Consider the following 12,162-nt stretch of genomic DNA (forward strand, 5'->3'; position numbering starts at 1 on the left):
ATACCTCTGGTAGAATTCCTTTACCCTGTCTTCCAACTTTAACACCTAAGTTTTCGTTGTATATTATATTTTTAATTTCCTGGTTTTCTTTTGTGATTTTTCAATTTTTATAGCATTCAGCAGTGTCTTCTCTTGTCTTTCTGAGATGAATCGTGATAGATTTTTTTTAAATTAATCTTCCTACGGTGTCAAGGCAAATTTGTCAAGGCAAATTTTTTCTTATTGTTTGTTTATGTCTTTTTCAAATTAAAATTCTGCGTTGGCTTTTTTTTCCCCCACTCCTTTCAGCACTTTAAAATGTTATTCTGCTGTGTTGTCACTCCCATGGTTTCTGGTGAGAAATTCCTCAGTTGTTTTAAGTGGCTGTTCCCCTGTATAGAATGTGTTGTTTTACTTAATTTTTGATTTGTAGCAGTTTGACTGTGATGTGTAGACTTCATCCTGTGCAGAGTTCATTGACCTTCTTAAATGTGTAAATGTAGTTCTTTCATCAATTTTGGGAAGCTTTTGGTCAATATTTCTTTGATTTCTTTTTTTCCTTTTGCCCTATTCTCTTGTTTCTCTCTGAGATTCCAATTACCTGTATGTTTGACCTTTTGATAATGTCCCACAGGTCCATAGGTTCTGTTCTTTTTTCTTAATCCTTTTTCTTTCTTTTGTTTTGATTTGTCTGTCTTCAAGTTCACTGACTCTTTTGTCTGTCATTTCAATCATGCTAATTATTAAGCCCATCCATTGCTTTCTTTAATTTAGAGATTGTGTTTTAGTTCTAAGATTTCTGTTTGTTTCTTAGTGTGGTGTTTTGCTTCTTGGTTTGGGGTTCATTATCTGTCTCTACTTTCTGGAGATCCTCTCTTACCTCTGGCAGTCCTGATTGCACCAGACTTCTTCCCTTGATGCTTCTGGTCAGAAAGACAGTGGCTCCTTATCAAGAATTGTAGCTGCCCTGCATCTTTGCCATAACTGTGGCTTCCCCTCTGGCTAAACCACAGTTTTCTGTTGCTCTCCAAAATCTCCCTGCTTTCTTTAACTCCTTGGTGCCCTCAGATAGGTTTTTCTTTTCGTTCCTTTTTTTCTTTTTTTTTAATTTTAACCATTTTTTTCTATTGAATTATAGTCAGTTTACAATGTTGTATCAATTTCTGGTGCACAACATAATGTTTCAGTCATACATATACATACATATAAGGTTTTTCTGTTCATTTATTTTGGTTTTGTATTTTGCCCAGATTTTGTGGTTATTTACTGGAGGATTGGTGTGTTAGGGTCTTGCCCCTCCACACCAGAAGCAAATCCTCTGTGTTTCAGGTCAGAGACTTTCCTAAGATGTCTGGTTTTGGTTGCCAGATGGTGGGCACTATCTAGAGATTAGAAGCTCTGGGCATGTGGGCTATATGTGAACACTGACCATCTAGCTGGACCATTTCATTGGGGAACCTCCAGTGTCAGTGCTTTGGGATGTCTTTCTTCCTCCCTCTTGCCTAGAGGAAGGGTTGTACTGGGAGCTGACTGTAGGGAAGGGGTGGAGAGAGGTAGGGAGGTCTCAGTATCTCTGCCTCTCTCCTCTTTCTTCAGTATAATACCTCTGCCTTTAACTGTGTGGTGTCTCCCAGGGTAGAGATGGGTACAGATCTTTTTTATCCTCTCAAGGCTGGGGTGTGTGGTCTACAGGCTAACTGATACTTCAACAAATGTTCTACTAGTGCCCTTGTTTTTTTAATCATTGTATCTCCTCTTTCCAGGGTACCCAGTGCCACCGATGCCTGATCCCTTTGGCTGTTCTGTCATGTTGAATTAGGTTATTTCCTACCTGAGATTCTGCTTTCTTCAAGTCATATACCACTTGGTTTACTTTCCAACTCCCAGAATTTTATTATGGCTTCTCCTTTTCTGTTTGTAGGTTTATTTTGGAGAGGGCATTATTAGGCATTTTGTTTGTTCAATTGAGGTACTGAGGATTGAACCCAGGACCTTCTTTTTATGCGTTAAAAAAAAATCCTTTTACCTATCATTTTAACTGGACATTTGAGGAGATAAAAGAATTAAATGTGCATGTTACTTCATAATCTTTAACTGAATTTTTTTAGTTTATTTTTTACATTTCAGTCTTCAATTGTATAATTTTGGTAAATGGCATATAATGGGGGGGGTCTACTAATTTAATTTATTTCCAAGTATTTCTGATTTTCTGTTTGTTAAATAGTCCATTTTTCCCCCTATTCATATAAAACAGTATTCATAAAATATACTGAGATATATGCTGTGTGTGTATGTAACCTTTCTGTTCTTTTGATTTCTATTCCTTTGCTCATATATTGTTGCACATGAACTTCAGAATTCTTCAGAATTATTCTTTTTTAATCTCTTCCTGACTACTCCATACAGAAAAAAATTATATGTATATGTATGTGTGTACACACATTTACATAACTGTATCTATCCATGTATACATATATCCATTTGTTAGGATTTTGATTGGCTTTTACACATGCAGTAGGGTAAGACTGATATCTTTGCAAAATTAAAGAACACAATATTCACTGCAGTTACTCAGGTCTTTTACATATACTGTTGATTTGGTAAATATTTATAAAGTACAGCCTTGTGCTGGGACCTCTGTAGGTGGTAGGGACGTAGTGACCAAACCACCATGGCCCCTAGTGTCATGTTGCCAAGTCCTGCATATTTCTTATTGAGTTTACTTGTAAGTATTTTTTATCTTTATGGCAATTGTGAGTTGGGTTTTTTTCCCCCAGTCTTTATGTTTTCCAGCTGGTTATTGCTGGGAGACGAGAAGGTTGTTCATTTCCCTTCAGGCCTTCTGAGGTCAGCATTTCCTATTGTGCCAAAAATGTGTCATTTCACCCCTGCCTCCCCATCAAAGCACATAGAAGTTTTCCAGAGTGCCACCTGTTTCTCGTTGATATTCGACAGTGACTCAGATTTACAGTTTGATGAACCACATCAACTACTCGGGATTTTGTTCAGAATACAGTTGACACAGAGGGTTAATTGCTGCACTGATGTTTGGTGTGGAAAATTTTATGATGTCTGATTTCCTCTTTCAGACTTACTAGCCCTCGAGATTTTCTTTGTTCTTGAGCCTCGTTGCCACACCAGCTGTCAGTTTGGTTTTGTTCCTGTTTAATTTCATTCCATACTCATACAGGGGTGAAGGCATAGCCCAAGGATCTGGCTCAAAGAAAGAGGAGTGAGGAACAATTTAAATGAACTCTCAGATCAGTGGATTTTTATTTTGGTTTTGTGTTCTTTGAGAGCACTTCCCTTAAAACTGAGTAAGTGATAGAAATGAGAATTAATGTTCCAATCATCCTGCACAGTTCCTGAAACTATGCTCTATCATTGCTGGCCAAACACTATCTAATTTTATGGGAATTTTTCCCCTAAGTGATTGCCAAGCTATATCATCACTATTTATTGATTTCTCCTCCTTAACGCTGTGCTCGTGCCCTGCCTCACTCAGATCCATGGGCATCTGGCTCCTCTCTGGGGTTTAGGGCTATCTTGTCAAGGAACACCGAGTCCTCTGTGCCTGCAGCATTAATTGTTCACATGTGTGACGGTGGGGTGGTGGCAGCTATGGTTTAATTGAATCTCAACCCTGTCTTCTGACTCCAACTCCTGTGCTTCTTCCACTGCATCACATCCGTGGCCAAACTTCTGTGAGTAACTCGGTACAGATCCTCGGTGCATTGATTCATCAAAATCATTTTGATATCTGTAGTTTCTGTTCTCACCTTCTAATTGTGTTACAGGTTTCTTAAGTTTACTACTGTCTTTTATTTATCTTTTCTTTCTTAAGTTTTTAGGGAAATCTTTCTACTGCATTGAAATGTGGGGTACAATATGAAGACCATATGGCAAACTGGTTAATAAGAGTGTGGACTTTGAGTCAGATGGAGTTCACTTACCAGCTAGGTGCCTGAGCAGCTTATTTTGCTTGTGAAGGTTTTTTTGGTTTTGGTTTTTGATGTTTTCTCAAGTGTAAAATGGAGAACTACCTCATAGGATTATTGTGAAAAGAGAACGTGATGATGCGTATAAAGTACGCATCATAGTGCCTGGCACAGGGCTTGATACTTCAGAGCTTGCTGCTAATGGTGTTGCTGTGGCTGTTAATAATAATGATAGTTATATCTGATTGCTTCATAGCTTTATAGAATTCAACATATGACCCTTAGCTTTTAGCTTATAGCACAAGATCTTTTTAGTCTGCCTTCATGGCAGTCCTGTAACCACCACTGGTTTTATTTGCTGCTATAGTCTTATATATTATTCTTAAGTTTATTGCATTAAAAAAAAAAAAAGGAAAAGTCTGCATCTGTAATTTCAGGTATGAGCGTACTATAACTTTGTAAAAGGAAGGCAGTCTTTTCGGACTTGGTTCTTTGTATGTCTCTTATGAGCCTTAGATGATCTGGCTTCTCTACCTGTATTTCCTTGAGTGGTTTCTTCATGTATATTTTCCTTTTCCTCAAGGAAGTCAGGGTTTGGTTTTGTTTTGTTTTGTTTTTCTTTTGTTTTATGAGGGGGAGGTAATTGGGTTTATTTATTTATATTTGGAGGAGGTACTGGGGATTGAACCCAGGACCTCAAGCATGCTAAGCACGTGCCCTACCACTTGAGCTATACCCTCTCCCCAAGGAAGTCAGGATTATATTGCCAGATTTAGTTATTTCGAGCCACCCCCCCCCCCGTGAGTCATCTAAATCTAGAGAATATGTCCTCATTCTCTTACAAGTTGTTTATCTGAATTTTTGGAGATCTGACTTTCCAGATTCTGGGCTACTGAGAAGATTCTTGTCGGGATTCGTGTTCTTGGCTATTGTGGGGTCTAGGATGACTTGGTCCTTCTCGCAAGGTTCCTGTTACTTCTCCTTTACCAACCAGTTCTTGCTTGTTGATTAAAATTGGACCCAGGGTAACGTCCCCTTATTAATTTGTTCATTGTCAGAGGGCAAATAAGAAAACAGTAAGACTCTCAGGAGCCATCTGGATTGGCACTGTGTTTTCGTTCTGTGCTGGTTACATGATCTCCATCCTGAGGTACCTTCTGTGTTGCTAATTGGATGGACAGACAGTAATAGGCTCCCTTAGCAGTTTCATTTCCTATTCTCTTTCCTTTACCCTCTCCTCCACCACGCTTTCTATCCTTATTTCTTAACTTTCCACAGAGGTATATGCCTTCTTAACGATATTCAGCTTTGCTTCCTCACTTTGTTTTCATCTAAAGATTCTTCTGTCTTCTCTCTAACCCGACACAGCTCAGAAACCCTTCTTGTGATTTCTCCCTACTTACTTGGCAGCATATTACCCAGAAGACCTTGGTTTCAGCCATTAACTTGGAGGTTTTGCTGTCTACCTCTAAAGCTTTGAGGAACTGTTAGGCTAGAACTCACCAACCCAGACACAAAAGACTGCCAGTCTGTACAGTCTTCTTCCCATTTTCAGTTCATTCAGAAGCAGCTAGAGCCTGATTCGAACTCTGACTTTGTGTTGTGAGCTCAACTTGAAAGTAGATGGATGAGGCTTTTATTTGCTCTTCCTGATCTCATGGTTAGATTCAGTGCAAGAAAACTGGGAAACACTTGAGAGTAAGTTGCCTGGGCAGTGGGGATTGATATTTTATGTTTACAATTCCCCTAGTCTTCCTTCGTTTGAGGCTAGCTTTTTGTTTTGATTTGGTTTTTGTTTGTTTTGAGAGGGGGGACGTTTTGCAGTGCGGTTTTAGGGGTCTGCCCTGCTGCACGTGTAGAGGGGGCATTCCTCCTAGACTGCTGACACTTGGTCCACATTTAGAAGTGAGGGGTATAAGGCCATCGGTCAACAGCTTCCTGCGTTGTTTCCTGTTCTCCACTGAAGTCATGATTAACGCCTGGGCTTTCGTTCGTTTGGGTCCCCTCAGATACACCTATGAGCGAATTGATGGGCGAGTACGGGGAAACCTGCGCCAGGCAGCCATCGACCGGTTCTGTAAGCCAGACTCAGACCGCTTTGTCTTTCTTCTGTGCACCCGAGCGGGAGGCCTGGGGATCAATCTCACAGCTGCCGATACCTGCATCATATTTGATTCAGACTGGAACCCACAAAATGACTTGCAGGTAACCATTAGGATGATTGCTGTTTGCCTTAGCTGTCCCTGAATCCAAGAACATCATGACAGGGCCTGGCCTGGCTATAGAGAGTGTCTGCCATGCTCCATGCTATGGTGTCGGCCAGATGGCAGGCTTAGGGCCTCAGTCAGGGGGTACAACTGAATAAAAAGTAAATGTCGAGCCTTCCCACTGATCAGAGTGGTTCTTTCTTTTACTGTAAATCAAATGGTATTTCACAGTGGTAGCCTCTGAATGTAGATTAGAAATACTATTTATTGTTATCAGATACAAAGAAAGATACTAAGCTTGACTAATTCTCTAATTCTTGATTTATAGATTGCTTCTGGCTTTCTCACTTGCTGTATTTGTTAGACGTACAGTGCATGACATGACCCAGAGTGCGGGGAGGTTCCCTGGTGTGGCCGGGTGACCGAGGCATCCTCATTAGTTCATCTGCTCTCCATTTAGTGCAGCACATTAGAGTTGATGTGTACCCAGTTAAGTGTACTTGCAGATTAAATTTGCTAGTTTTAACCAAATGAATAAACCAAACCAAACTGAATAATGGTGGCTTTGGAAGATAATTGCAAAGATTGGAGTTAATACATTTTAAAAACAAGCATAAACAAACAAGAAAATGACAGAGCCAACACTTCAGAATTCCTCTTCAAACCTGTTTGAAAGTAAAAACAATGACATTCCAGCCAGATTGTGCAAGTCAGCCCAAAAGAATCTAACTTATCAAAAAGACTATTTTAGAATATAGATGGACATCCATTAATATTAACATCCCAAGTGTATCTTGGGATATCTGCTAATAGCTTGGAAGTTGAGTGTGTGGTGGGAGAGCGGCGGGAGCCTCAAAACTTTTTTCATGATACAGGTGATTGATAAAAGAAGTTTGAAGGCTGCTGTTTCACAAAACTGAGAAGGTGCCCTAGGGGATACCACCAGGGAAGGGATGCAGGGAAAGGGAGCTAAGGTGGTGGGTGTCGGGTGTCCGGGCCTCTTCCTACCCACCACGTCACATAGAGTCATTCTGCGTTGTCTTTTTCGTTTAATGAGTTTCCAAATAACATTTTATTTGAAGAAAGCAGTCTACTAGTTGAAAAACCAGTGCTCTGAATTATTAAGTTGGCGAAAACTGGCTAAAACTCAGAAAAAAATCATTGTGAAATAAACTGTGTGGCACCGTGTTCAGCATCCAACTTGAAAAATCAGTAGGTGTGACTGGCTCACCATCAGGCCTTTCTGCCAGTGATGGGCTATTTGGGTCAAAGATGAGTTGCTAGATATAATGAATAACCAATTTTAAAGGAATTAACATAATTACCACCAAAGTAATAATTAGTAGAAACTAACATTTGATCAGGTTACCAGGAAGAACCTAATTAGGATAGTAATATAGATCAGAGAGTAGGAAGCTACTGCCAGTGGTGTAGCCGCCTGGTTTTTAGATAGTTTCATTGGAATACATACCCGTATTATGTCTGGTTGCTTTCATGTTACAGTGGCAGAGTTGAGTATTGCAACAAAGACTTCATAGCCCACACCATCTAAAATACTTAGAAGTTGTCTGCCAACCCTGTTACAGATGGTTTTGTAAGTTGTAAGTCCTTGACAGCTGTATAGCTGTCCAGGTGACCCAGGACTCACCTGACTGTGAAGCTTGGTACCTGGGTGAATCATGATATGAGAAACCAAAATTGGGTGGCCGTCTGGAGGCCATGTTAGCTGGGCATGCCTGAAGGAATTTCTAGGAGGAAAATTGAAAGCATAGGGCTGGTCATTAAGCATTAGAGACAGGTCACGGCCAGAGGCAAAGATTTTGGAGTCATTGTGCTTCAGGTAATGAAATCTAGACATTGAATAGGTGCAGTGCCAAGAAATGGAAAGAGCAAGAATGAGAATGTTCAGGCCTGAAGGAGAAGATGAAGTCATCTGAGGTGACTGATTCGTATGGGGTGGGTGGGGCTGTCCAGAATTCCAGTCTAGGGAGAAGAGAAAAGCTTTGGAATAGCTGTTTTTAATGTCCACTGCTGGGGGACTGACAAGAGATGAATGAGGGAGTAGCAGTGAAGTCCAAACTGCAGTTGGATAGTGGGAGGTTTTTTACCCCCTCCCTTGATGGGAAAACAAGGACCATCAGCACTTGGGTGATTCAGGGCACTTGTACCAAGAACGTAGCAGAAAGTAAAGGAGCGATCGTGTCCATGATAATGGCAGCCCCAGGTCCAAGTTAGAGTTAGAGTTCCTCAATTTGTGGTCTTCCAGCCTGGCTACTATTTTGGTTATTTTTATGTACAGCTTTATAACTTAGAGGGAACTCTGTTTTTGAGATGTCTCACCATACTAGGTAGAAATAAAAGAATTGGGAAGAGTTGAGTAATTTTAGGGAAGGGAATTGGGTCAGTGGTTATTGGGGAGTGGGACTGATGGGCTGTTCTGAGTTGCCCAACTGATGGAGCAAGGTTCTCTGCTTGCCTGGCATGGGGAGGAGAGAACGAGGGCTGGAGCCCACCCTCCAGACGATGTGCACTCAGCACACACTCTCCCTGCTGTTTGCCTTTCACCCATGGGCTCTAGATATGATGGAGAAGATAGAGTCTGGAGACTAAGGCCCTGAGACCACCATGTGGTTCACAGGTCTGCAGCTAAATCAGCTGTGGAAGTCGGTGAAGTGCATTCCTACAGTACTATCCCTGGTAAAATTCCCTGTTACTATCTTTGCTAGTTAGTTGGGTCATGTTAACTTACACACAATTGTTCACACGTATGCACACACTCTAATACTTTTTGTCAGTGAATGAAAGCTTTCAGTTATCTGTAGTTCTTGATGGTTATTGAAAAACCACAACTCCTACTCTGATAAAAGACGATCGTATTTCCTTTGGAAGATGGGCTTGACATAGAATATTTATCTGTGAGTGGATTGAAGCACATGCTACTTGGTATAAATGTCAGGGCCGAGAAGAGAGTCCCATAATGAACATGGTCTTACCCTCTACCCTAGTGGAATTTAGCATGGCTCCAGAGGTCAAGTTCAGATGGTAGAAAATGGGAGTGTTCACTGTGGTCTCCACCAGCCTGGATGGTCCGGTGCAGCGTATGCTGATTCCAAGGCGGGCCGACATGGGGCAGGCAGCACTGACAGTGCCAGGACACTGTTTCTTGACTGACCCTGGGAAAACCCCCTTGGAGCCTTGACAGGGAAGCCAGCCTGGTTGGGAGACACTGGGCTCAGCTAAAGTAGGCCCAAGTGCCTGAGGCAGGCCTGCAGATCATACAGCTGTGGAACAGAGCTCCATTCTCTGAAAAGTCAGCTGGAAGTCAGACAGCAGTGTTACCTTTTCTGCTGCTTTTTTGTTATTATTTTTAAAGTTCATTCATTCAGCCTTCTGATCATTTTGCTGGGATTTTCTGTGCTTTGGGGAGAGAATTAGAGGTGTAGGATTTGCTAGAGAAATGTATATATATGTTTCTAAATACATATTTTAAAAAACTTTTTAAATCTAGGTCTTCATAAAACAAATGACATTGAAGTCAAATGCTGTTTCCGTTGCTCCTGTTAGAGTCTGAGGAGTCTAAAAAATTATATTTCTCTCCCATGCTTCAATCTGAACCAGTTAAGAAATAGACACAGGAGTGCAAAGGGTCAGAGCATCATCAGCTTTTATAAAGTGTGATGGTGGGTTAGATGATACAGCTTGACCGATAGCCAGAATTAGGCTTCCAAGGACTCCTGCACGTGTGCCCCCTCATCCCAAGGTTAGGCTTACCCACTGAGAACTGCTGGCAGAGCAGAGGCCGGCCTGGTTAGCCTGCCAGTGGCAGAAAGGGGAAGTCCTGCCCTCGCAAGAGATGGGGCGGCGGGGCGCGAGTCTATAGGAGCTCTGATCAGGTCTCCTGTCTCACTAGCCTGGTGAGCTGCTCCTTTGGAGTAGAGAGGGAAGTGGGGGAGGCAGGAGGGAGAGACTCTGTTGTGTTCCTACCTGGGAGCAGACATTCCCTTCTGGAAATATGAGGATGGAGAACTAGGACTCCTGCTGTGGTGTCTACCGGATCAGCCCTTCCCAAATCCTCCTGCCCCTTTTCTAGAAAATGGAGGCATAGGTTCATTCGGACCCAGGACAGGAACTGGGCACTACTTAGGGGCAACAAGAGAATAAATCCAGTACTGAGGGATCTCAGTGATGTTGTCATTTTATCTGAGCTGTCACAGGTCAGCCAATTTTTAGGTCCCCTTACCAGGGAGTTCTCATCGAGAGGCATCAAGTAAATGCCACATTTTCTCTCAAACCTTGAACATGTCTGTGTTGGCATCAATGTGTGTGAAAAAAATCAAGCTGTGTCTTCATCCAGGAGGCACAGCTGGGATTCAGTCCCAGTACGTGAGCTGCAGCTGGTTTTCTGCAGGTTTCCTATAATACCTGTGACCCCCGAGGTCAGGAAATGGTGCAGGGTGCTGACAGTAGCCTGGGAAGGGAAAAGAGCAGTGGAAAACTGGTTTCTTTCCTTCTCATTTGGAGGAAGCCAGCTTGCTGCAGCTCTAGGGGCCAGGTGGCCCTGAGGGAACAGCAAGTACCAGCCTCCCCTTGCAGCGGCTGCAGCACCTTGCCCTTCTATTGCTCCGTGACTCTGATTCTCATCTCCTGGGGAGCTTTTTGCTCTGGGAGGCAGGAGTTCTGAGACTGAACAGGAATCAAGGTAACAGTGGAAGGGCCGTTCCCCATTCTTCCTGTGGATGAGCTCCCTGACGGGAGAATTCAGAAAGCCTGGACGTGGGTGTCCTGGCAGAGAGCGCAACCAGAGGGTAATGCAGCTGACGCCTGTCCAGAGGGATTCTGGAAGGGAGGGGGGAATCCAGCCTGAGGAGCCAGGGGCTGACATGCTGCTCCGGGAAAGGAGGGGTGCTGGTTCCCTCTGGCACTTCCTCTACCGCCACCAAGCTGCTGTCAGCACCCTGCCTGATGGCATGTATGCCTGGAGCCGGGAGGACTAAACTCTCTCGTGTTTACTTTCCTTTACTAGAAGAAAGAGAATTTTTCCTGCTCCATTGTGTAGTCCAGGTATTCCATGAATGTTACTGAACCCCGGGATGTGCCGGGCACTGTTTGAAGTGCTGGAGACACAGCAGTGAGTGAGCCCCATAGCGTGTGCTCTGGTGGAGCATCCGTTATAGTGGGGGAGGGCAGCAACAAACAAGGAAAAACAATAAGATAGTGACAGTTAGCGACACTTACTACGAAGAAATAAAACAGGATAAGAGGATGGAAATCGGGCTCCCTGATGTAGAGTCGTCTAGGAAGCCTTCTTTAAGAAGGTGACATCTGAGCAAAGACCTGAATTATGGGAAGGGTCTTAAGTTGTAAGATCAGTAGGAAGAATGTTCCAGAGGGAACAAAAAGTGTGACTGCTTAGAAGTGGGAGTGAGCATCGGTGGCCCACCTGAAGCCGGTGGGACAGGTGCTTCCTGTACAGCATCAGTCCCACAGGAAGGGACTCAGTTTTCTTTTCTGTGCTCTCCTGCCTCTTCTCAGTGTCCTCTCTTTCTCACTCCCTGCTCCTTTTATCTGCTGCCCCCAAAGCTCCCTTTCCCCATGCTGCTAACGCCCCTCTCCTTCCTGTTCTCAGCCAGCTCTTACTGACATTTGTTGAGCCCTGAACACCAGGCCAGGCCCTGGGGAAACAAAAGTGCTCTGGACTTTTGAATCGCACAGTGGAAATCCAGCGCAGTGGGCAGAGACCTGTGCTCTTTCCCAGAGATGTTTGCATTGTAAGAGGGAACAATACCTTTCTCCAAGGAATAAATCTGGAGCTGGAAATTTCAGATTCCAAAGTAGGCCTGCAAAGGAGATAGTTGAGGGAGGGCGGCTTCCCTGATTCATACCAGGGCATTGAGAGTCCCTGGTTCCTCTTCTGCATGAGTAGGTGGCCTGCGGACACAGACTTGTAGAGTACAAGAAGAATGTAAAATTGCTAGGCTTGAAATAAAATACTTGTGTGTGGAAAATGAACTGGGAAACTATCCCAGCGTGCTAGGAGT

General features: G+C 43.1%; 1 protein-coding gene across 5 annotated transcripts in view; it reads left to right on the forward strand.

Moving 5' to 3' along the window:
- The window catches only part of CHD6 (chromodomain helicase DNA binding protein 6), a 161,340-nt gene that overhangs the window by 101,011 nt on the left and 48,167 nt on the right, over window positions 1–12,162 (forward strand). For all 5 annotated transcript variants that reach the window (XM_064475670.1, XM_010975258.3, XM_031433796.2 and 2 more), the window contains one exon: window positions 5,927–6,122. In XM_064475670.1, coding sequence (XP_064331740.1) covers window positions 5,927–6,122 — 196 coding nt within the window. The remainder of the gene's footprint in view (window positions 1–5,926; window positions 6,123–12,162) is intronic.

This window comes from Camelus dromedarius, chromosome 18 (genome assembly GCF_036321535.1).
Source record: "Camelus dromedarius isolate mCamDro1 chromosome 18, mCamDro1.pat, whole genome shotgun sequence".
Classification (NCBI taxonomy): domain Eukaryota; kingdom Metazoa; phylum Chordata; class Mammalia; order Artiodactyla; family Camelidae; genus Camelus; species Camelus dromedarius.